This window comes from Lagopus muta, chromosome 1, assembly GCF_023343835.1.
Source record: "Lagopus muta isolate bLagMut1 chromosome 1, bLagMut1 primary, whole genome shotgun sequence".
NCBI lineage: Eukaryota > Metazoa > Chordata > Aves > Galliformes > Phasianidae > Lagopus > Lagopus muta.
The window spans coordinates 93,209,549-93,232,922 of NC_064433.1; the positions used below are offsets into that span (position 1 = coordinate 93,209,549).

A 23,374-nucleotide genomic window follows, 5' to 3' on the forward strand; every position below is an offset into this window, starting at 1 on the left:
ATAGTCAAATGCACAGTACAATTGAAAATGATAACATTGGTTCTACACATATATAAAGAAAAACATCTCTGATATAATAACTACCTATGACATTTAACATACAGTGCAAACTCATATGAAGAGATGCAATTAATAAATTTATCATACTGTCAAATTAATATTGCTACAGATTATCTACTCAATTTCATTACCAAAAGAGAATTTGCGTGATGTGTAGGCAAACCATCCTCTATATAAAAGACAGCATGCTGTGTCTGGTCATGCGGCTAGTGAGGCCATTTAGCAAGGAATTGAAAAAAGTAAAAAATAAGTGAAAAATGCAGTGACCAAGTCTGGAAATCTTACTGATGAAAAGTGACTAGATTTCAAAAAGGCTGAAGTTCAGAAACCAGCATTACGCACTGGCAGCAGCATATATAAAGAGCTAGGAATTTGGAGTTAGAATGTGTAAAGTGAATTTCAGACATTTCAGACACATCCTTAGGTGTCTTTTGACTTCTGCTCTTTTTCTGCGTGTTTTGTTTGTTTGTTTGCTTTTGTTTGCTTGTTTTAGTTTCACTTTGTTATTTACAGATTTGCTGCCATTTTTTGTTTTTTTCTAAGCAAGTTATTAGCTAACTCTAGAAGAACATACACCACTATCAAGAACCATGGAGGTCACTCCCACATATCTGATAACCTCCATACTTGATTCATAGGAGTGTTGCTAGACATTCTAGCACTGTAAGCTACTATGAAAAATCCATTCATTTCTAAGACAGGTGTTTACTACAAACTACTCTTGAAATATGGAAGCTACAAGAAGCTCACTAAATTTTATGGTAACAGTATTGAACTTCCAGAATAACACTTTAAATATTGGGAATTAGGAAAAGGTAGGTATTGTACAAAAGAAGTCAGCTACTTAAAATATTGGAAATAAATTTATATGTGGTATTGCTAAGGAAAAGACTATGATCCAAACTCATAAATAAAAGAGACGTTACTTAAGCTAGAGACATCTTTAAACTAGGATCACTGTGCACTAAAAAAGAGGAGAAGATCATGCCTTCAAATGTGCAATCGATACATAAGGCAAAGCAGAGATAGGAGATAGGAAAACTTAGGGCCTCTAAGCTAGAAGCAGAACCTGAGAAAGATTAATGTTCCTATTACCACAGGTGCTTGTCAAAATGATATTCACAAGTGAACAGTGTCTCCCTAGACATCTTGAGAGTATTTCTAAATATCTCTCTAATCCCCACCCTCATGCTGAAAAAACATTAAAATTCCTTGGTGTCCCTTCCAAACCAAGACATTCTATGACTCCATGATTATGAGCGTTTACTCTCTCATAATTTTATGAGGGACAAGCACAAGACCACTTGTTACTGAAACAAACAATATACATTTTCATAAAGAAGTGAAGTTTTCACTGGCTTGTACCTAATGGATAATTACAAATGTGGATTTTGATTATTTTAGGAAGATGACATATTGTATACTAAAGCACTGAAGTAGGATTTTTTTTTTTTTTAATCACTGACAATGTTTGAACAAGTAAAATGTTACAGAAGTATGGATGAGCGCTACCATTACTTTTATTAAAACAAAAAATGGAGACACAAAATATGAATACTTCTTGCAAAAATCTTGCTCTGTCTATGAGAGAGTTTGGTTGGTCAGAAAATTTTAACTTGGCTTTGGACGCTGGATAGACTTAGCTGCTCTAGCCAGTTCAGAGATGCAGGGCACGAACTGAAGTTGGGGTCAGGAGTTGGACATGATTCTTGTGGTTCCTTCGAACCCACAATATTCTGTGATTCTATGAAGTAGAAATGTATTCATCTTGTAAGTTTTCTAGTAGAAATTCTAGGTATCTAAAATTCACTTAAATGCTCTTGTATGGGCCTATTTAAGTCTTAAACAATCAGGCTGCTTGGGTATATCTCCTTCCTCAGTACCCAGGTATTTCTGGGAATTATACTCCCCTTTTCTTACCAAAACCCATGACAGAAAGAGGACTTTTATAAATCCTTACCCAGTACATTGAGCATATTATTCTATTTTTCTCAGTTCCCCCCTCCAAGTTAGTTTCTATCCCCATAGTATCTTACTGACAAATCTTTCCTTGAAGGCATTCTTTCCTCATTCCTCAGTTCTTTTCCCAGATATGGTTTCTCTCTCCTCTGTCTTTTTGAACTCTCCATCTTCTTTTTACATAGAGAAAAAGCGCACTGAGATCTCAGCCCTTGATGTTCTCTGAGGAGCTTTCTGAATTTTATTATTCAAAATCTTGAGTCCTATAAAAAAATCTTCAGTGAAAACAAACAACATTGAAGAGTATGACAAGGAGTATAGAAACTTCCCAGTGATGGCAAATGTGAGATAAAGAAAACATCTTTCCCTCAGACAATGAGTTAAATGGAGTCTGGAAAGTACAACATTTTACTTAAAAATAATGAATAAGGAAAACCAAAGACCTACTTGCAAGTTTTCACACTCAAGAAAATAGATTTTTGCCTTAATAACACACAGCCTTTGTTCCAAGTAGCTTAGAAGCAATGTTGAATTTAAGGTTCATAACATGTTATTGTTTAGATCAGAACTAAAGAATTCAGATCCTAATGTGCTGTAAAAAAGCACCGTAAGTTATGCCATTATGCAAAGCCCATTGCTGACCTTTCTAACACATACTACATTTGCTACTGCACCATGGTGAGACAGGTTCAATGATCAGAGATTCTAATATCTCTTTGAATCATCAACATTAGAATCTCTGATTCACAAGTATATTCAGAGAAAGGAGGTGTGGGGGAGTTCCTTTAAGAAGAACAAGCAAAAAGAGTGAGCAAAGCACAAAACTAATTAAACTTGGTGCAACAACAACAAAAAAAAGCATTTTTTATGCAATTTATTAAAGAGAAAAAGCTGTGAAATTAACAGCAATCAAAAACTAATTAAAGTTGATGCAATAAGAGCAGCCAAAGAATGCCTGATAACATTTATTGAACCAAAGAAACATGGCTGTCAAGTTAAAAGAAATCAACCAAACTCTGTTTTTGAATAGTAACGCAAAGATAATTATTCTCTGGGTGACACTTACAGAATAAGTTTCAAGTCATTACCTCAAAAGACAAAAGGACTGACATGCTGTGTTAAACTGCCTGTGAAAAAAAGGGTCTTAATACAGAAACTTTGTAAATAATTCCTCAGTCTTGCATATAAACAAAAATGACTCATCAGTCACACAATGCACTATTCTTGTTGTATCAGTTACTTCTATAAACTAGTATTTGACATTTAGGAGAATATCCTGTCTAACAGGCCACTTATAAGCCAGAGACTCTGAGTGTTTTTATCCTAACTCTGAAACTTGTTGCCTCAGTACCTCCGGGCAAGTAATTAACATTTAAGAGTGCATTTGTTTTACGATTATGATGCAAAACTCAATTCCTGATGTCAAGCATCATTTAAGTTGGCCAGTTGCCAGAAATTCTTTTCTTTTAGGTTTTGGGGTAAATAGTGAAGTAAACTGTTCATAGTTGAACATTCTACCATGGTCTCTGCTTTAGAAAAAATATTTAAATAAAAATAGTTGTTAGCAAAGTGTATAATGACAACACACATTTAAATGTTTTTGTTTTTGTTTTCCAAAAGATCACTTTTAAAGTTTAATGTTTAATGAAAAATCCATATATTTTGTGAGTAAAAGTAACTATTTCTTAAATAAAACTGTTCACAACCCTCAGCTCTAACCTCCAATGGGTCAGACTAAGTAGCAAAGACTCTCATAGCCAAATGAAAATTGAAATATTGAAGAATTAGTTGACAAAGAAGCAAATTTCCCTGTCAGAATTTCTCTAAAGCATTCTGTGGCTCCTGTAGGAACTGGGTCAAATCCCAGTCTGCTGAGTTTCATTTACAGCACAACACCTTTATTTTGGAATCACAGTTAAAAAACAGTTTAAAATTTAATTCCTAGAATCATAGAATGGCCTGGGTTGAAAGGGACCACAAAGATCATCTAGTTTCAACCCCCCTGCCCAGAGCCACATCCAGCCTGGCCTTGAATGCATCCAGGGATGAAGCAACCACAACCTCCTTGTGCAACTTGTTCCAGTGCATCCATACAATCTCCAACATTACCATCTTACTACTAAATCACCAACATAAAGCTTCTATTCATAAATACACTTCTATCTTAAAAAAACATGTTATCCCAGACAAAAATACCACAGTTTCCAAGAAAACAGATAGATTTATTTTGTTTAATCTCACAATTAGACTGTCTTCAGATGAAAGATAAAGTTTTCTAGAACTCATTTTAATACTTTTAAATTCCACTTCCTGTTCCAGGAAAAGAAAAACCTACTCTCTATAAAAAATGATAACTGAAGTCCAACATCACATTCCAAAGAGTTGCAACTTGGTATTACTGACAAGCCTAGGGAAGACTTCCATGTTACACTACTCCACTTCATTGTAAACGTAGGATTTTTTCTAAACATTAAAAAGCTAGTCTGCTTAATGTTGTTCAATTTCTTTCATAGTACATTTTTACTTCCAAATTAGTTTTAGCAATGAGAGAGATCCTCATCACATGCACGACCTTTCAGAACTATTTTTTACAAAATGCTCATGCCCTTACATGATCAAAATACCCATTTATTAGTCTGATCAGAATTTGCTTACTGCTACCAAATGATATTTTTCCTCTTCATTTTGTCTTCCTTATATCAAATGAAGATTTAAATTCCTCTTTTTTGGAATAAATGATAACTTGCACTGCACACTTGTTTATATTTACTTCAACAGATAGTCAATAACACTCCAGCTGAGCTCCAGTAAAGAGAATGTTTTCTTTCTTGTATATTATGGGCTTCTGTAGGCTGGTGTAGAACTTCATTGCTCCTAAAATCAGGGGGCCAGACTAACTTTTTACATAAGTATGTTCTATAGAAATGAAAAGTGTTTTATCTGCTTAAACCAAGTCACATCTTGTCCTGTAGTAGACAAAAAATGTCTACAAATGTTTTTTTTAAGTTCTAGCCATTCATTACTTTTTATGCCAGTCTTTCAGCAAACCTGAACTCTCACAAAGTTATACTGTTAGCACCATAGTAATTAATTTATTCGTTTTATAAATACTCTCAGCTTTTTCCTCAGTCCTTTGCTACTGGGTAGTGAAAAAATGTCAACTTCCTCCTGGCATTAAGCTGCACCTGAGCTGACTAGCTGCCTTATTCTCCCATCTCAACTGTTCAGTTGTTCTCTGCCTCTCTGATTGGATAACTGAATTCTACCTGACTACTTTTCTTCTTTTGTGGTAGCTGTATAAATTTAAGTCCTTTTCCTACTCCAAATACCCCTGAATTTATTTATATTTGAGACTCACACTTCCTGTAAAATAGATAGAAACTGGAAAACAGATTCAAATATCAGTGAGGAAGCATTTGGAAGAACAAGAGTTAACCAATGCTGCAATCATATAAGCTACTACTCATTAGGAATATTGGCTAAAACTGATTCAGCTTTCAGATTAAATGCACACATGCTCAGAAAATTATGGAAAAACCCTGAAAACAACACACTGACAGCCTGCAGCTTGTAGGAACATAATTTGAAATTCTGGAGTTTCCTAGATTGTACTATTGTCAGTATCACATAAATTATAGCAATTCAATTTCTAACAGCCTCTATTCTGAGCCTATTAAATCTTTACAAATAGGTCTCCTTCATGTCATGCACATACAGTAAGATGCAAGGCCCCTTTTATCACACAGTTAAGCAGCGGTAATGGGGGGATGGCTGGGTGACATACTGCTCTCAGGCATGGAGAGTAATTTCCACATTTTAGAGTAAGAAATTAATCCTTATCGCCTCTATTACATTTTGAAGGACGATTCTGATCTGCTGTGCCTTAATCAGTTTGACATTAAAAATATCTGTTTATTGTTGGCAGTTAGAAGAAGGAAATAGGAACTCTCCACAGTATATGAGTGTCTGAATATCTTGAAAATTGTTATAAAGTGGATAAAATGAGTAAGTACATTTTCATTTCACTGCCATCTGCTCTTTTCTTTTGCTACTGTCTCGTGTCTGAGAATACAAGCATAGATGTAGGCTATTTGACTGTCCTAGAATAAAGAAGATTCTGTCAAACCCAAAAGAGATAATCTATACTAATAGGAGTGTGATTTGTTCTCCAATAAAATGAGTTTATTACTGACCAGTGTGAAAAGCATTCTTTCAGGAAGCTGCAATACACTGATAGATTGTATAGGGACCCTTTAACTAACTTCATTACAAATTGATAGCATCATTGCCAGCATATTTTGTTAAACAGAGATGAACTGCCTCTTAAATTCTTCAGCAGTAAGGCTGACATTTTTTGGACAGTAAATCCTCTCATTTTTGAAAAAGAAATGATATTCGCTTTAGAACACATCGATCTGGAGGATGAGTCCAAGCTCATCCAGGCTTAAAAAACTGGGAAATAGCACAAGATGACCTGACTTGCATTAGCTTTTCTGAATTCTTCTGTAGGCTCTCTGAAGAAGTGGCTCAAACAGAATATGAATATGATAGGAAAGAGTTTACGGCTGTCATTAGGAGCCTCAGCATTGTGTGCTGATGTGGCACTGCACCATTTTGTGGTGATGAACTCCAGTTTGACTAGCAGAGACAGAACAGAAAGCATTATGCTTAGAATGAACTCTTCTTACACACCTTGAAATGGAATACAACTAGATGTAAAATAACTTGAGTAATGGAGGAGGCAGTTTGCAAATTTAGGTAAAGTATGTTTTTCTTTTTACCACGCTTTCACCTAGGTGAAAGAATGCACCTCCCTATTATGCTCAAAACTGAAACTAATTTTGATTTTGAAAAAATATTATTTAAAAAGAGTGATTTTGCAGAAATCTGCAATATGTTTATTACCTAGCAGTGATTTCCTCAAAGGTTAGGAGCAAAAGAGTTCAGCAAAAGAAGACTGTATTGAAACAAAGATATACCTTGTTTCCTTCCCTCCTATTTTAGAACAGAGATGTGACCAAGGTCCTAGCTTTTCATGAGCTAAGAAATAGATAGTTAAAAGATTTTTAAGCTGTATCATTTCTTGCTCCTTCGTTGGTCTTTTGTTCTGGAAATAAGAAAAAAAAAAAAAAAAAAAAAAAAGCTACATATGTCCCAGTGAAGAAGCAGCAGCTATCTTTTCTTCTGCTTCTAGGAAATTAATAGCACCAGAAAATGACACAGAAGGAGTCTGAAATGATGTGGCTATAGTACTTTCAGATTTTTTCACAGCACTAAGTAATGTTGTATAGCATCACAGTGCCTTATATCCCTTCACTATCTACAGGCACACATTCATGGATGTGTCCTAGCCCTCAATGAATGTGATGGAGTATGAAGCTGAGCTCATAGTTCTCAAGCCCACGAATTTGAGCTTCCCTCTGAAAGAGCTAGCTGTTGCTCTGATAGGAAGTGAATGCTTGCCACAGGGTTAGGATTTTGTGTGGCATCATTCTGGTAAGAGCTGTACTACAAAATGAATTGCTCTGTTGGCATTTTGCTCTGTGGTGTCATGGTTCACGCCCCACTCCTACTTCTCAGGGGATTGAAATTCACAGCTGCAATCAACTACAGATAAACTTAGACACACAAACATGATTCCTGAAGCAGACATTTTCACTACACCACACCACACCAAGCATGGGTATGTGCTCTCCATATAAGGGGATAAAACCAAAATCTATACTAATTTTTGTTTGCAATTTAAAACCAGGCAATACAGACAAAAATGCAACTGATGTTTTGTAAGTAAGGTGGGCAGGTGAGACGATGTCTTCTATACTGATAAAAACATGTTTATTGAAATGTACAGCAACTCCTTTTTTTTTTTTTGTTTTGTTTTGTTTTGTTTTGTTTACTCTAAGAACAAATTTAATTGTGCTGAGAGAATGGTTATGGAATGTTTTAATTTTAAAAAACGTTTCCATGTCACATACAAAAAAGCTATGAAAATAAATGCTTTAAAGAAACACTTTTTTTTTTTCTTTTTTTTTTTCAATTATGCTAGGCAACTTATCCCCACAAATTTCTTTTAAAAAAATAATCAGATTTGATAGTTGATGCTGGATTTGCAAAAGGAAATTTTCAAAACAATGATATTTCCTTCTCAGCAAGTCCAGATCTCACTCCATTTAGATTTGGAAGTAGGTTAGCTTTAAAAAAAAAATGAAGAATTCATTATTAGCACCCATCAGCTTTAATAGATGTTTCTAGACCACAAATGCACATTTATGTTTGAAAGACAACCAATGGCAAGATGCCTTGATGATTAAGGATGCCTGTTACAGAAGGTGGGACTACAGAAATCTGGTACTTTTCTTCAAATTCTCTTGATCCTCATTGTGTAAGATGGTGCCTTTTCACAAACTTTTACAGGTGTAATTTCAGATGTAATTCCTCCATTGGCTGACAGATCAGGCAAGCATCATTAATCTGAAGCATGAAGCCCTGATATTTATTTAAAATATGACTTGTACAACAGCCGGTAAAGAACAAATTCCCCTGCGAAACACACAGGGAGGATCCTTGACAGAATGAGGAAGTCTCAAATGCTTTGCAAAGGAACTACTACAGAGAGGCTGACAAAGGTAGACTAATAAGAGCACCACAGACTGTGCATAACAGTATGCTGAGAGATTTCAAAGCTTCTATTTGCCTCAGCACTAAGGTGGTTCTTCCAGTTGAAGGCAAGAACAATTTCAGTATGAAACCGTACACTGACAAATAGAAAGAAGAGATGTATCCTCCCTCCCAGCCCTACCCTAACAGAAGCTGAAATCAGCTTCTGCAGAAAGATGGCAATATGAAATGCAAAAAACTGACCAGGCAGCATGAAAGCACAGTGCACTGCAAGAAAGAAAATGCTAAGCAATTTTTGAAGTGTTAATAAGGAGAAGCTGAAGCCTTCAATGGGCCTGAAAAAAATACTCATTCACAATCCTGGCTTATCTTCACAGGCAGAAAATTCCATATGTGAGTCAGTTGCTAAGAAAGCTCTGAGTAATGCACATACAAGTCTGACTTTTTAAGTTGACATTTCTACTTTTCCAGGGGATAAGAGCTGTCAGAAGAGTTCCCTAGGTAGACCAGAGGATTGCAGAGAAGTATTATTCTGCAGGAGTCAAAGCAATGTGGCATAAGTACTTTGATGGAATTAGCAGTGGTGAATTAGGAAATAGCCTTATATTCTGTTCCTAGCACTAAAAATTACCACTCCAGTGGCAGAACCAGAACAAAGGAAAGAATCAGAAGGAAACCAGCTGCAGATTTTCTGATAGAACAGAAGAGTACATTTCCTTCTGCTGATGATTTCACATTGCCATTAACTAACATCTGGCGGTGGGGCAGAACAGATAACTACAGACAATATAATTGTAAACATTACTATTAGATTTGTCAAGAGCTCAGTTGTCAGAGTCCTTAAGCCATCTTCATTCCTTGTCTGATTTTATCACAAGATGTGCCTATAATAAACATTTATTATGCAAAACTTAAAAACGATCAGTGATTCTTTATAATAATAACAATCAAGTACATCAGAAGAATATGCTGTGCATCTGTATGAAACCAAAATAGGGACTACATAAATTTTTTCTGTACACTTGGAAAAAAAAGTTCTTTAAAGATAGCGTTTGGCATGGGTTAATCACCTCTTTCATTAGAGAAAGAAATACATACTGAGAATATTTTTCTGCCATCTGACTAAGCAATGAGCCAGTACAACTGTAAATCTTCCATAAATTCCCCATGGTTCACCTCTACAGAGGCAATTCTTTACTTTTCAGATCCTATCCATTTTCAGATGATCATTGCACTAACTGTATACAAAAAGTTTATATCATGCTGTTAAAAGAAATGAAATGTGACAGTTCTGCAATCCTCCTAAGAAACACTTGTAATTAGGAGACTGAATTATTCTCATATATTTTTACTTTTTAATATAATAGCAATAACAGTGAAAACATTTATTCTAGTACATACAATGCAGTGGTTCATTTTCTAATGTTCTAATGGCTGATATAATGTATTTATCTGTAATTGAGGTAAACATGATTTTAGAGTACTATTCTATCCCCACAATCTCATACTATGAATATAAATTCCAACTCATTGGAATATTTCTTCATTTGAATAAAGCAGATTTTAAGTCGTCTGCACTTTTTCATACTATTTCCAAGCATTAGAAGTACTAGTTCTATGTAATACTTACCCATATTACAGAGAGCTTCATGCAAGTTCGATCAAGTTTGACATATTCATTTAACACGGTTCAATTCAGGCAAGTTTTTCCTCTGTGTTAGTAGTAAGCAGAACAACCATGATATTAAAATAGAAATGATGGGATTTGCACCGAGGCAATATAATAATTTCATTCAAGTTGGGAAAAATAGAGGTGACAGCCACTTTATTTTCAGGCTGCAAAATAGACCAAAAAGGCCTGAAAGATATCAGAATGGAGAATATGCCTTCTATGAAATCAAATAAAGAAATACAGAAGTGCTAAGACTGTACCTTGTGATGCTCCTTCTATAAACCAAACTTTTGTTCACTGATGTAAACTGAATCACCACCAGATAATCTGTATGCAAAGAATGATCTAGTAAGGTGGCATTATATTTTTTCCTATAAATGTTATTTCAGATAACAAGAAATTCTATTTAAGTTGATTTTTCTTCTATTTAACACACATTTGAGCTGTCTGTGTAGTTACATGGTATTATTCTCTTAGGCTGCCACTGGGTAATAAAGCTAAAGATAGAAATAAAATAATAACAGCCTGTGACAGGTTACATTTAAAATGGTTGATCAGACTGATCAATGGGACATTGCTTTTAAAGCTAAATTCAGGTGCAAAGAAGGAAAAGATAACTGTTGAGCTCCACAGTTTGTTCATATCTCACTGAACTGGAAGACATTTGGGATGCAGCCTCAGTCTTAATGCAGCTGCCACATACAGAAAAATCCTCTTTTTTCTCACACTCCATAACATAAACACACATCTGCCTTTCTCTTCCAAAAATAATTCTGTTAGCATCTATACCCTTTCAGAATCTATGTTAGTCTAAACTCATAGCTGGATTTCATGTTAAATTTCAAAAGCTTTTTTATTTTTTCATGTGATTATTCTGTATTTTTAAACAGCATTCTGAACACTTAACAATATTTTACAATTAATGTATAGACAAGTGTTATCAGTTTCCACAGATTAGCTGTTACAAGTGATTTTTATATTTTTACAACACCTGTTAACATGCCTTGAACTTTCTTGCACCACAGGTTTTCTGTTGTATGTTTTGTTTTCTTCTCCATTTACACAATTGCCTATTGGTTTTGTGTTTCCTCAAGCTCCTTTTATCCAGAGTACAAACCTCTGAAAGTAATCTCATTCTAGTTGATTCAGTTCTCGTTTCTGTTCAATTTAAAGTTATTTTCTCTGGCTCACAGCAGAACATCACACAGTCTCTCTCACTGAGTTATTGAGGATTTTCACCCCATATCAGCAGCTCATCAGCAATTACTTTTCTGCACACACATCCTTAAAGATCTGGGACATGATGATTTGTTACACTTTCTGTGCCGAAACAATCATGAAGGAAGTTCCTTAAACAAGTTTCTACCACGAAGGGAACAGAGAGATGAGCAATTCCTATATTAAGCAGTACTTGATAGATTTTCATTTTCATTCCAGAAACTGACAATAACACTTTTATGTTCATACACAATGAAAGAGTACATTTAGCGCTCCAATTTAAATGTAGTTGGATATATTCAAATCATTGGGTTCACTGAGGTGAGCAGTCTATAAAACAGATACAGAATATATAGAATCATAGAGTGCTTTGGCTTGGAAGGAATGGTAAAGATCATCATGGCCTTGAATTATCTGCCTTTTTGATAGGCTTCATAACATCTAATGTTTGATGTGGTAAACTTTAGTTTGCTTCCCACTTTCAATGGAAATTCAAATAAGGCTTACTATCTTTAGTGATAGAATGGGTTTTGTGCAAACTTAATCTTCTGCGTTCATTTTCTTTATTTCTACAAAGAACACTTTATCCTAAACAAAATTGGGGCTTTCTTCCTTCATATCACTTGGTACCTGCTGACAAGGGCATATTTTTATTGTGATTTAACATAATAGTTCTCTATTTTACTTAAGCATTCTATTTTATTTTACTTTAAACACTAAATACTCAGACTTCTAACATTATGTTTTCCTCGCGTGGCTTAAAGTGAATCTGTAGTAATATCTTCTCCAGATTTAGGTTAAAGAGAAGCAAACCCATGCTACCAGCAACAAAAAGATCCAAGCTGTCTTACTCTTTACTAAGCCTGAAAATACAAATAAGGAAATAACAGAAATAAGGAAAACACACTGCAGAGATATCCACACTCATTTTGTGGCGATTAGGTCTAACTCAGAAAGAATTTATCTACCTTAGTTTATAAATTGTTAAATCCTTCTAATATTGAATAGACTTGCCAGCATGGATCACAGGCAGCTTGGGGACTTGCCCCATCACTTCTGACTGAGTAATCTGGACTGTCCATACAATCTGGCAAGCCAAGAGCTTTCATCATTTCAGAGAACCTGTTATTTCAGTATGCAGTGGATTCAGGCCCACAGGTACAATCATGTTATCAAATCAGCTTCTGGGATGGGTTTGGAGTTCAAGTGAGTCACATATGGCTAATCCAGACTGATAGACAATGTTTCTGCTATTCTTTTATTTTTTTTCCTACACAGCAGTCACTGTCTTTCAGTCGTATACTTCAGCAGTTTCCCCTCCCTCTCCCCCAGTCACTCGGGTAATTCACTAAAAATATGTTGTTGAATCACTCTTCTAGACTACATTTCTCTTGAACTACTGTTTTTATTCCCTCAGCAGTTGCTGACTGATAGTTAACCTCTACCTTAACCCTTCAAGTTGCAGTTGAAATGGCACTCACTGTACCAACTGCTAATGGTCTACAGTTGCTGTGATAACATTAATTCATTTTTTATTTCTGTTTCAAACCCTTTGGATTCATTGTTTCCAGTATCAATAGTCAGTGTGTTGTGGAATCAGATTTTATACCTGTTAAGCTACATGCATATTTATAAGACACAAGTCAGTAGCTAAAATATTTTTTTCAGCTGACCTAATTTGCATTGAGGAACCTTGTAGAATCTGGATGGACCTGCCAGCAACAAACAGTTAGCACAAGTGCTACCCAGATGTTTGTTCATGGCTGTGCACTTCACACGCTGTGCCTTGCAGACACTGTCATGTTTTCAGAGGGTTCTTTTTCATCCTTATAAGAGTTTTATTATTCAGATGCAAAGCCAAGAATGCACTTGTGTTTTGGATATTTCCATATTTTTATGTGGAACATATAATTTCTTCCTGTTCTATGTTTGCCTCTCCACTCTAATATTTTTAAAATATTTTTCTACTTTTATCCTAAAGCATTGCCTACTTTTTGTAATCTGATACGCTATTTCTAAGTACTGAAACTTCAACTTTTTCCACTGCTGCTGTTTTCAGTTGAGAAGCACCACTTATATCAGCTCTGCAAATATCAGCTGTTCTTTGCAATGTCAGTTCCATTTATTTTATTTTATTTTTTTTTCCCCTACGAAGTTAAGTATTCTTGGATCTAGCAATCATTTACACAACAAAACATTCAGGTTCTGGTCTGTTTGGTAGTTCTCTCATTCCTATTGTACTGAAGATGTGATATAACAATCAGTATTCTTGCTTGTCACATAGCTTCTTCTTGAAAAAAAAAAAACAAACACACACACAAAAAAAACAAACAACAATAAAAACCACCAAGAAATCAACTAAAAACACCTTTGCTTTCCCAAAGGAACAATGTTCACTATGATTAAAAACAAAATGCCTTTTACTGCCTACCATCATGTTCTTTATGATGTACAATGTTGAGCTCTACTGCTCCTGGATCTACTGCCTATCACAGAGAACCTATTCTCCCTCTTGTCCTTCTCTGCACTCCAATTGTTCCTCAGTATCATTTCCTCTTACAGTTGTCTGAAAGAAAACAACAGGTTCAAATTTGTTGTAATATACCATTAGCGCAGAGAGGTCAGCTATAAGAAATTTATCTTTACATTCTTTATTTTGACTCCCTTCTACATACTCTCTGAAAAATAAAAATTATATATATATATATATGCTTTAAGAGATTCTTTTCCATTTAAAACAAAAATAGGCACCAGCCTGAGTATTACAAACCTTCCTGACAGGGTAAGCTTAGCAGTGTCATCACAACTATCACCTCACTTCAGCATATTCCAGTGCATCGCATCAGCTTCATTCTCCATTTAGCTTGAGTGCTAGCCAACTTAATTTCCGCACATACTCACATTTCAGCACAATATAATGCAAACTCCTACACTTTCTAACTATCTCTACAATATGCTCATTTATGCTCTTAGTATTGCTAAGAAAATGAAAAAGTAAATGCTGTAAGTGGGAGTAGTTTCACTAATTTATTACAATGAAATAATATTCTAATGCATTGCAATACATTTTTAAGTGAAATTTTCATACTCATGAAGACAGTAACTGTCAAGATATTTTAACAGAACTCCTGTCCCTTTTATCATGCTATCTTTTTTAGGATACATGAACAAAAGCATTTGGGTTTTCAGAAGTGGCTGGTTTTGATACCTCGGTTTTTTGAGGATCAGGTGAGATATCTCTTGTTCTCAGAAGCTCTATAGAGAGTTCTTTTTTTTCCTTCCCCCCCCCCCCCCCTCCCCCACAAATGTAGTAAGCAACTATTATTCAAGATCGTTTAAACTTCTTTCCAAACATGGTTCAGAGGTAAAGCATACTGGTTTTTACCGGAATGGAGTCAGTTTTCTCCATAGCAATCCATATGATGCGCTGGTTCAGATGTGAGGCCACAGTAATGTTGACAACACACTGGTGTTTTGGCTGTTTTTGAGCAGTGTCTATACAGTGCTTTCTCTGTTTCTCATTCTGGCCTCTCCAAGGGAGAAATCTGGAGGTGGCCAGGAGGCTATGATGGGACACAACCAGGACAGCTGAGCAGAACTGACCCAAGAGATACTCCACACCCTGCAAAATATAACTGTGGAACTGACAGATCTCCCTAATATAAAACATTAAACTCAGTCACAAATCTTGGAAGAATTATTCTAAAAGATCATCATGGAAAACTCTCTATGAAAACATCTTCCTCCTCTAAACCAGATTTCTATCTGCTACAATTTTGGCTTTGAATGCTAGAAACTTGTCAAATGTTATAAATATTTAAAGCTATTGCTACCAAATTGGGGAAAAAAGAATTAAAAAAAAAAAAAAGAAAATCCATTCCCTCTGCATCTCCTATATACAATTATGAAGTCATAGTTTGACAACTGTCTAAAGAGTTTTCCTGGTTGTTTCTTTGGTTGTTTTTTTTTTTTTTTTTTTTTTTTTTTTTGCCTTTTTGCAGTGCTTTTCAGTCTTTATCACAGGTTTGCTAGAAGGTATTACCTCACTGAGCGAGTCTATTAAATTTTAAGTAACCGTGAATCCTTAATTTCTATGTGTACCCTAGAATGGAGTTCAGCTGGGTCATCATCTACATTCTGATCCCATCTCCACTCTATTATGCAACAGGTAACAGAGCATGTGAAGGTAGAGACAGAAGTTCTTTCATCATTGCTGCCTGATCTCACATTACTTAACTGCTAATACTCAGTTTTCCGAATAACAGCCTGATCACCTTCCGGTTTGTCTAACTAATCTAAATCTAAAGCATATATTTCCTACTTTTCTCTCTATTCCTAAAAAAACCACTATTTTCTTTGCTTCTTTTTTTTTTTCTGAGCTGACTCCTCTCTGAGGATTGTTTGTTTACACGTATACCTACATGTGAAATTCAACTGCTTACAAAAATTGTAAAATGACATTCTGGAAGTTCAGCATTTCTCTCCCCCCCCCAATCAGAATTCTCAAATGATTCTTCTTTTCTGTATAGATCAGTATCCGAGGCTGACTCATCCCACAGGGGCGTAAATTGGGGTTATATTTAAATTCAATATCTGGACTCTGGCTCCCACAAAACAAGTCAGTGTAAACTAGAAAGAATAGCATGACTACAACATGAGGGAGACAGGATTTTAAACCCAGCAAATGCCACAGAACTTCTATCATTTCTATTATTATTCAGTTTTGATAGCACCATAGTAAGAATTAAAGATCTTTGCAGTCATGACTCCCTCTAAGCTGACATACGTAGTTAAAATTCCATGCCTTGTGCACTGTGAGTTTCTGAGTCTCTCTTGAAATGTCTTATATTGAGGGGAAAAAAAAAAAAGAAAAAAAGAAAAAAAAAAAAAAAAGCCAGGAGTTGCTTTCTGGAGCCAAAAGGCATGATGCTTTTATCAAACATGTCCTGCCTCTAAATTTACCCAGCAGTTCTAACATGACAGTGCCAGCCCTGAGAGGGCAAAATTGCAGGACCTTTCAAGCAGGTGCTATACCCAAATGCATCCCTACAAGTTCATCTGCGGCATTGTGCCCAACAGTGAAGCTCAGGGGAGATCTGCAAGTACAGTGCCCTCTCGTAACCCTTCTCTAGTACACAAGTGTCTTTGAAAGCTTTCAAGACCATGGGGAGTAATACAAATGCCAAGCACTCTTACATGTAACGTAATCAAAGGTCATCTGAAGAAACATATTCTGCTTCTGAAGGATGAATAATCCTGAGGTTGGAATACACTAATGTTTTAGTAAAACATGTAAGTGCTACTACTTGATGAAAGCACAAGGGAAATGTGCTGATCTTTGATTAGCACCAGGCATATGTCTCATCAAAATACGGTGTGTCAGTCAAAGGCAAGCTTCTCATGATCAAGTGTCAACACAGGTGATTTTACTATGGACAGACTTCCAAATTCCCTAAGGTAAAGAGCAGGTACACTTTCATTTGTCTGACCAAACAAAATTTTTAGGTGTATACAAGTTTCTGTTTCTCTTCCTTCACTTTATTCTGATTGCTCATTTTTATACTGATAAGTTTAAACAACTTTGGCACCAACAGCCATTGTTTAGCTATACATGTCTGCTTTGCAACTCAGTAACCTACTCCATATGTATTTATAATCTCTACTGAAAGGGAAGGTGAAAAGAAGACTGTTCCAGCAAGCTAAGGGGAAATTCTTTTAAGTCTTCTCTTTACCATCTATGCCATCTATGTCTCCATGCTACCACCTTTTTGTTACACGTATCTATTTATATTTACATCTTTGCATTTATTGCTCACTCTAAATTCTTATGAAATACCACAAGTGAATCCAAAATAAAAAGACCTATATTCATTTAAAATCAAATCCACCAGTTCTACATTGTTGCTCATTGTTCTTCTTCCAAAGGCAGGTATATAATTATAGCTACTTTGGTGCATGAAATGGTACAGAGATTTCTATGGTAATTACTCATTTTAATTGAAAATTGTGTAGGGAAAAACACATTTCATGTGAAGCATGACATTCGCATTTCTTTCTAAAGAATCTAAACTTGTTCAGAGTGAGCTGTAAACTCATATTTTCCAGGAAGACAAATTTTAAAATTCTGTCCAAGGGTTACGGTGGGAAACTGAGAACAGTTGCAGGAATTTGCTGAGCTCATTAAAAAATAAGACCATTAAACATTTACAATGGATACACAACATCCTTGAAGCTACAAGTTAGACAGAGCAGAAAAAAATACGTACAAGAAAGATCAACAAAGAGACAGCATGCTGAATAAGAGGGGCCATCATTGACACCAAGTCCACAAGATCAAACATTTGTATTTCCAAGTACTTTAGCTAGCATAAGTTGAAATAATACATTTAATACATTTTAGAGTCTGAAAATCAGACTTGGGGAGAAGCTACTGTTTTATCTTGCTTTGCTTAAAAAATAAAGTTATAACTTCTTTTCCTATAGCAGACATGATACATGTGTTCTTTTTCAGGATATCCACACCAATTTTTGTCAGGAGGAACACATTTAAATCCTTAAAAATATTTAAATGAAGAGAAAATCTGTGAAACTGAATGAGTTTGCACAATTCTTTCTGCTGCTGGACATCCATTTTCTTATATTCCAGTATCATGTTCATCTGAGCAAAAGAGTTTACACAGTTTTTATTTATTTATTTTTTTGTTAGGGTAATCTTCAGTATAATAATTAATATGAGAAGCAAACTAGGAGTTGGGGAAAAAAAGGCCTTTTAATTGTTGCTCTGGCCTAACATCACTTTTCCTAAGACGTGTCCTAGAAAAGCAACAAAAGCAGAAGATAAAGAAAACATTGTGTTTCTTCTCCCTACACGCTGCTCAATTCCCATCACCACAATGAATCAAGCACATTTTAAGCCTGTACTTAGAACAAATCACATACTTCAGGTGGTGAGGACCAGGAAATAACCACTGAATCAGTTTCATATGTAGTATATTTTCTGAAAGAAGACTCATAATTTATTATTATTATTTCAAGATTGCATAGGCTAAGGGAGAAAATGTCTCAAATTGCACATATAGTCTCTGACTCTTTCATAAATATTAAATAAGTATTAAATTGCTGAAAAGGTAGGGGAGGAGGTGTTTCTTTCCAACAAAACATCCTCCTAACCAAACAAAATCTGTGCTTTAAAACATACCTGCATGGCAGTACAAGAGGCAAAAGAATAAGTTAGGATGTAGCTTTTGGCATTAGTGTACTTGGCACTTCCATGTGTAGAACATGTAAAACAGGAAAAGAAAGAATATGACTTCTAACTTTGAAGTCAATGATTGCATCACAGTTCAGAACAAAAAATTACACGATGATGACTTCAACAGTATGTGTAATCTGTTTTTAATAAAGTGGAGACTAACAGTAAATCCCTTGTCAAAAGGCACAGGGACTTGGAAGCAAACTTTCCCTCTCTCTAAACAGAGGACTCTGCTGGCATACTGTTAGCTTTATTTTCAGTAGAAAATGTTTTGCAAGATAGGGAAAGCAATTTGTACGACAAAGAAGTATGAATGTCCCATCAAAAACAATCTAGCACTGGAGAGCTTTTCACTACAATTTCCTCTATTTTTGGAACCTATTTTGCCATGTCTTGACAGCTGTTAACTTCCTCTTCTACTGCTGTAGTTGGGACTTCCTTTTGAAGTCCTTCCTTTACCTGAATTCCTGCATTGTACTACAAGATTCACAATTGTTAAAGTCCAGAGCAATCAAAATAATTTTAATCTGATTTATTTTATGCTTTCTTGTAAGAAATCAACTTATGCTTTCTCAAAAGAAAATAACTTATTAGAAGGTTGTAAAATTAAAGGCATGTGAGTCTGATTTTGTTCAGACTATAGTAATATCTCTAATGGATATATATGGAGCTCCTCTAATGTTCTTCTTAGGTTTTCTATACAGAACTTAACCCAGCATCCTCAGGCTCCTACTTAAAAGTTTTCATGAATTTTCAGCTTGAGAAACACAGCAATTAAATAGCAGTTCTCTTAGTGCTGAAGGGAGAAGTAAGACCTTTAGTTTTGGTTAACCCTAGGAGACAGGTTTGAAAAGACTCTAGCTGAGGCACTGCTTTCAATAAATTAAATGTAATGACTGGATCTAGCAGAAAGCTGCTTTTTATAGCCAATGTATGCCTGACTGAGACAAATAGATAAAGCAAAGAAGAACAAGAAAGTTTTTACAGTTGCATTTGCCATCATTTACTGACAAAATCAAGGTTTTAGAGCTGTAAATATTTCTCATAATCTTGTATCAATAAAGCAAGTATCACTATGTGAAGGAAATATATTTCTTATACGCAAAGAACAGATACAAATGCACACTCAATAAAAACACCAATGAGAAGTTCAATTCCCATTTTCAGAAATGACAGGAAGTTTTCTTTATGAGACTTGGATGTACTTCTCAGTGTTCTATGTATATCCAAGTTTGGAGAAGTCACATCAAGATTTCAAAGCTTTTCCTATGTATGAAGGACTAAACAACTGCTATTGAAGGAACTAGACTTGATCATGTTAGACCTTCTCCCGTCTCATAGATGTTCAGCAGACCCTCTACAAACAAATGATTTGAATCCTAGCATATTACTCAACATCTTGAGACAAGTTCATTATACAGTACAGTCTTTTAGATTTACACACTTCAGCTCCTCACATTTCCAGTGGGCTACACAGATTGTGACTGTGTACTTAATATTACTGCTTGCCATTCAAATTCTGCTGCTTTAATTCATTGTATTAAAAAGTAACACAAACTTCAATTATTCTTTGTATAATTAGAGATCTAGCTAAAGTATACAGAAAATTAAATTTGTATCAAAATGCCTACACAGTTAAAACTAAACTATTTGCATTTCTCTTCCATCTTTCTCCACATCCTTTAAAATGCTGCTTAGTTATAAAAGATATAGATTTTACAAGTGTTGGTGTGCTCTACCAATAAACAAGTTCTCTCAGTTCTTAGTTTTGCAGGCATTGTTAACCAATTCCAAATCACTAACAATTGAAGAAAAAATAAAGTTCTCAATTTAAGTAAAGGTTATAGGATTAGACTTATGGCACTCAAGTTCGCACCTTATAAGCCTTTCACCTTCAAGTCTACATTCAAAGGGTACTTATGATTTCAAACAAATTGCAAATCAAATGATTACACGCTACAGGAAATTAAATAAAAGAGAAAGGAACCACTTCAACACTGTAAAGAGATTCTATTCAGCTATTATATTAATAGCAAAAATCCATATTTTGATTGCAGCTTCTGCAGGTATAAAATGACAGGTTTTAGACTCTGCTTTCATTCAAACACATAGATCCACACAGCATTTTAAGTCCTGCAGTGTGTTGTAAAGTGTTGCAATCATTTAGCAAGGCATTTGGACAGCTTTTCTTTCACTTTAAACAGATAACTAACTGCACTTCTCATGGCATGTTCAAGAATACATAGCACCTTTCAGAACAAACTCAAGGAGAGAATAAAGTATAAAATACTGTTCAACTGTTGGATGTCCATATCACTAAGATTTACACAAAAATTTTTGCATTTTTGAAGCCAAGTGATGCTTCTATTACTTGTAATTTTTGTTTAAATATCTTCATGGTATCTAATGTTATCTTTAGGTTGACATTCTTATATGTAAAATAGAATGCTTCACATTTTCAGGTAAGGACAAATGTCTTGGAAATATACTGCATTACAGTAATAATATCCTTCTTTTTCTAAGGTATGAACACTTTCTGGTTCTTTTTCTTAAGTTAACTAAGATTGAAATATTGTGCTTGTCATATTTGGAAAAGAGTACACGGAATAAAAATAAATTTTGATAACCTTTTACAGTAAGAATGTGTGTCACAGCAATTGCATACTGCACTAACAACAAAACGAAGCTCCAGTACACCTGAATCAGGGGATTTTATGTATACATAGGTATGCATGCAAATATATACATGAAGACAAAACAATAAAATCAAGTTAAAGTTAAAATTCTTCCCTTGCCAGTCTTATCATTCATAAATACTCTTCAAAGATATTTTGTAACAAAGTTTTCCAAATCAGCTTGCACTAAGAATTTCATATATTATCTTCCCTTAATAACAACATAATATTTTGTACAAAAGGAAGAAATACAATGAAACATGTTTACCCATGAGAAAAACAGATTAAATAACATATTATTTCATAATTACAGCTGAAAGCACATATTCCTAGAACATATTCCTATTCTTTCAACATTACATATTCCTGTTCTTACAACATTACATTACAATTGCAATTCTGTCTTAGAAAAAATGCTGCAGAACCATGAGTTCTGGAAATAATTTACCTTTCTTGTCGTCGAAGTACAGTGTCTGTTGAGCTGGATTTGACCACTGGAGGGAGGTGTTATCGTTTTGATCGACCCTGCAGGTCAAATTTGCCGTTCCCCCTTCAACAACTGTGACATTCTGTGTAAGTGGAAACTGCCCTTGGCTACCTGAGGAGGGATGGGAGGGAAGTAGAAGGGAAGAAAAGGAGGAAAAAAAAGATTTCAGTTGTAGAACTGAATTTATTGCAACAACTACACACAGGTGACTGTGTAACTATATTCATCAAGAAGTATAATACAAAAAAACTGGAGAAAAAAATAGATAATATATTCTCTGCAGAAATGAAACAGAAAAATGAATTTAAGAAATACTGATATTATTTTTCTTTTTTTCCTGTATGTGATATGATTTAGCTTCAAAAAAGTAGCCTGCAATCTTCATTTTCTAGGACACACATACAAATCCAGATGTCCATGATATGAATCCACATAGGGCTCACATATTGCAGACGCATACAGATGTCGCAGTAGAGATAATACTGTTAAAATGCTCCTGAAAACACCACTAAAAACATAATGTAAAATCAACATACCTTTTTTTTAAACAGACAGGGTAGCCTAGATTCCCTGTTTCATTTTATGATTTTTGAAGAACTCTTGGGATGATGTTTTTTCTGTCAAGTTTGGAATATTGTTGGATAAAAACATAGTGTGAATATAATACCAGATACATCCTCTGCTGAGAGAATATAACCTGATCATATATGAAAATGGAAGCAATGATGTAGTAGTTCTCTTTCACATCTGCGAGTCTATCCCAAAGCATTACAAATCACATTAAGTGTTTGCTGAGAAGTCACTGGGAAAATTTCCAAATACCTCTATACAATATAGGAACAGTATCAGCCAGGTTCTTGAATCACAAGCATTTTCAATGGCATAGTTAGACTGAAGTGTTGCTTTGTGTATTGCAAAAATAGCACCCCTTGCCAAACAGTACATTCTGACAAGAATAGCACAAGGGAGCACAGTAAAAATGTGGGACATCTTCTTTACTCTTTTGCATAGGGATGGGGAAAGAAAATAAAATTATCAGAGAGGTATGCTTAATCAGTGCAAGGATACAATGAAAAAAATAGACAGTCCAATAGACTAAATCAAATACATGCTTCTTTCTTTTATACAGGACCTATTAATACAAGACATGCTCATGTTAGCTAAGTATGCTAGAATAAGAAATATTACAAGATCGGCACTCAAGTGGAATGCATCAGAAGTGAAAAATCCCCTTACCGTCCTAGAGGAGTGAATATAAACATAAGTATGTTGAAAAAACTATTGTACCTATTGTATAATAGGTACAATAACACATAAAACTATTGTCTAGTATACAGATTTTCAGATCATTTTACAGATTTTTCAGACCACAGTAAGGAATTACTAAATAAGGGATTAACTAAACTTCTACTTGACCTGCTGATGTTGCAATA

At 34.9% G+C, this 23,374-nt stretch overlaps 1 protein-coding gene across 3 annotated transcripts in view; it reads right to left on the reverse strand.

The window, feature by feature from the left end:
* CADM2 (cell adhesion molecule 2) overlaps positions 1 to 23,374 on the reverse strand; it is a 611,269-nt gene that overhangs the window by 157,369 nt on the left and 430,526 nt on the right. For all 3 annotated transcript variants that reach the window (XM_048941288.1, XM_048941298.1, XM_048941279.1), the window contains one exon: positions 21,903 to 22,052. In XM_048941288.1, the coding sequence (XP_048797245.1) occupies positions 21,903 to 22,052 (150 nt within the window). The remainder of the gene's footprint in view (positions 1 to 21,902; positions 22,053 to 23,374) is intronic.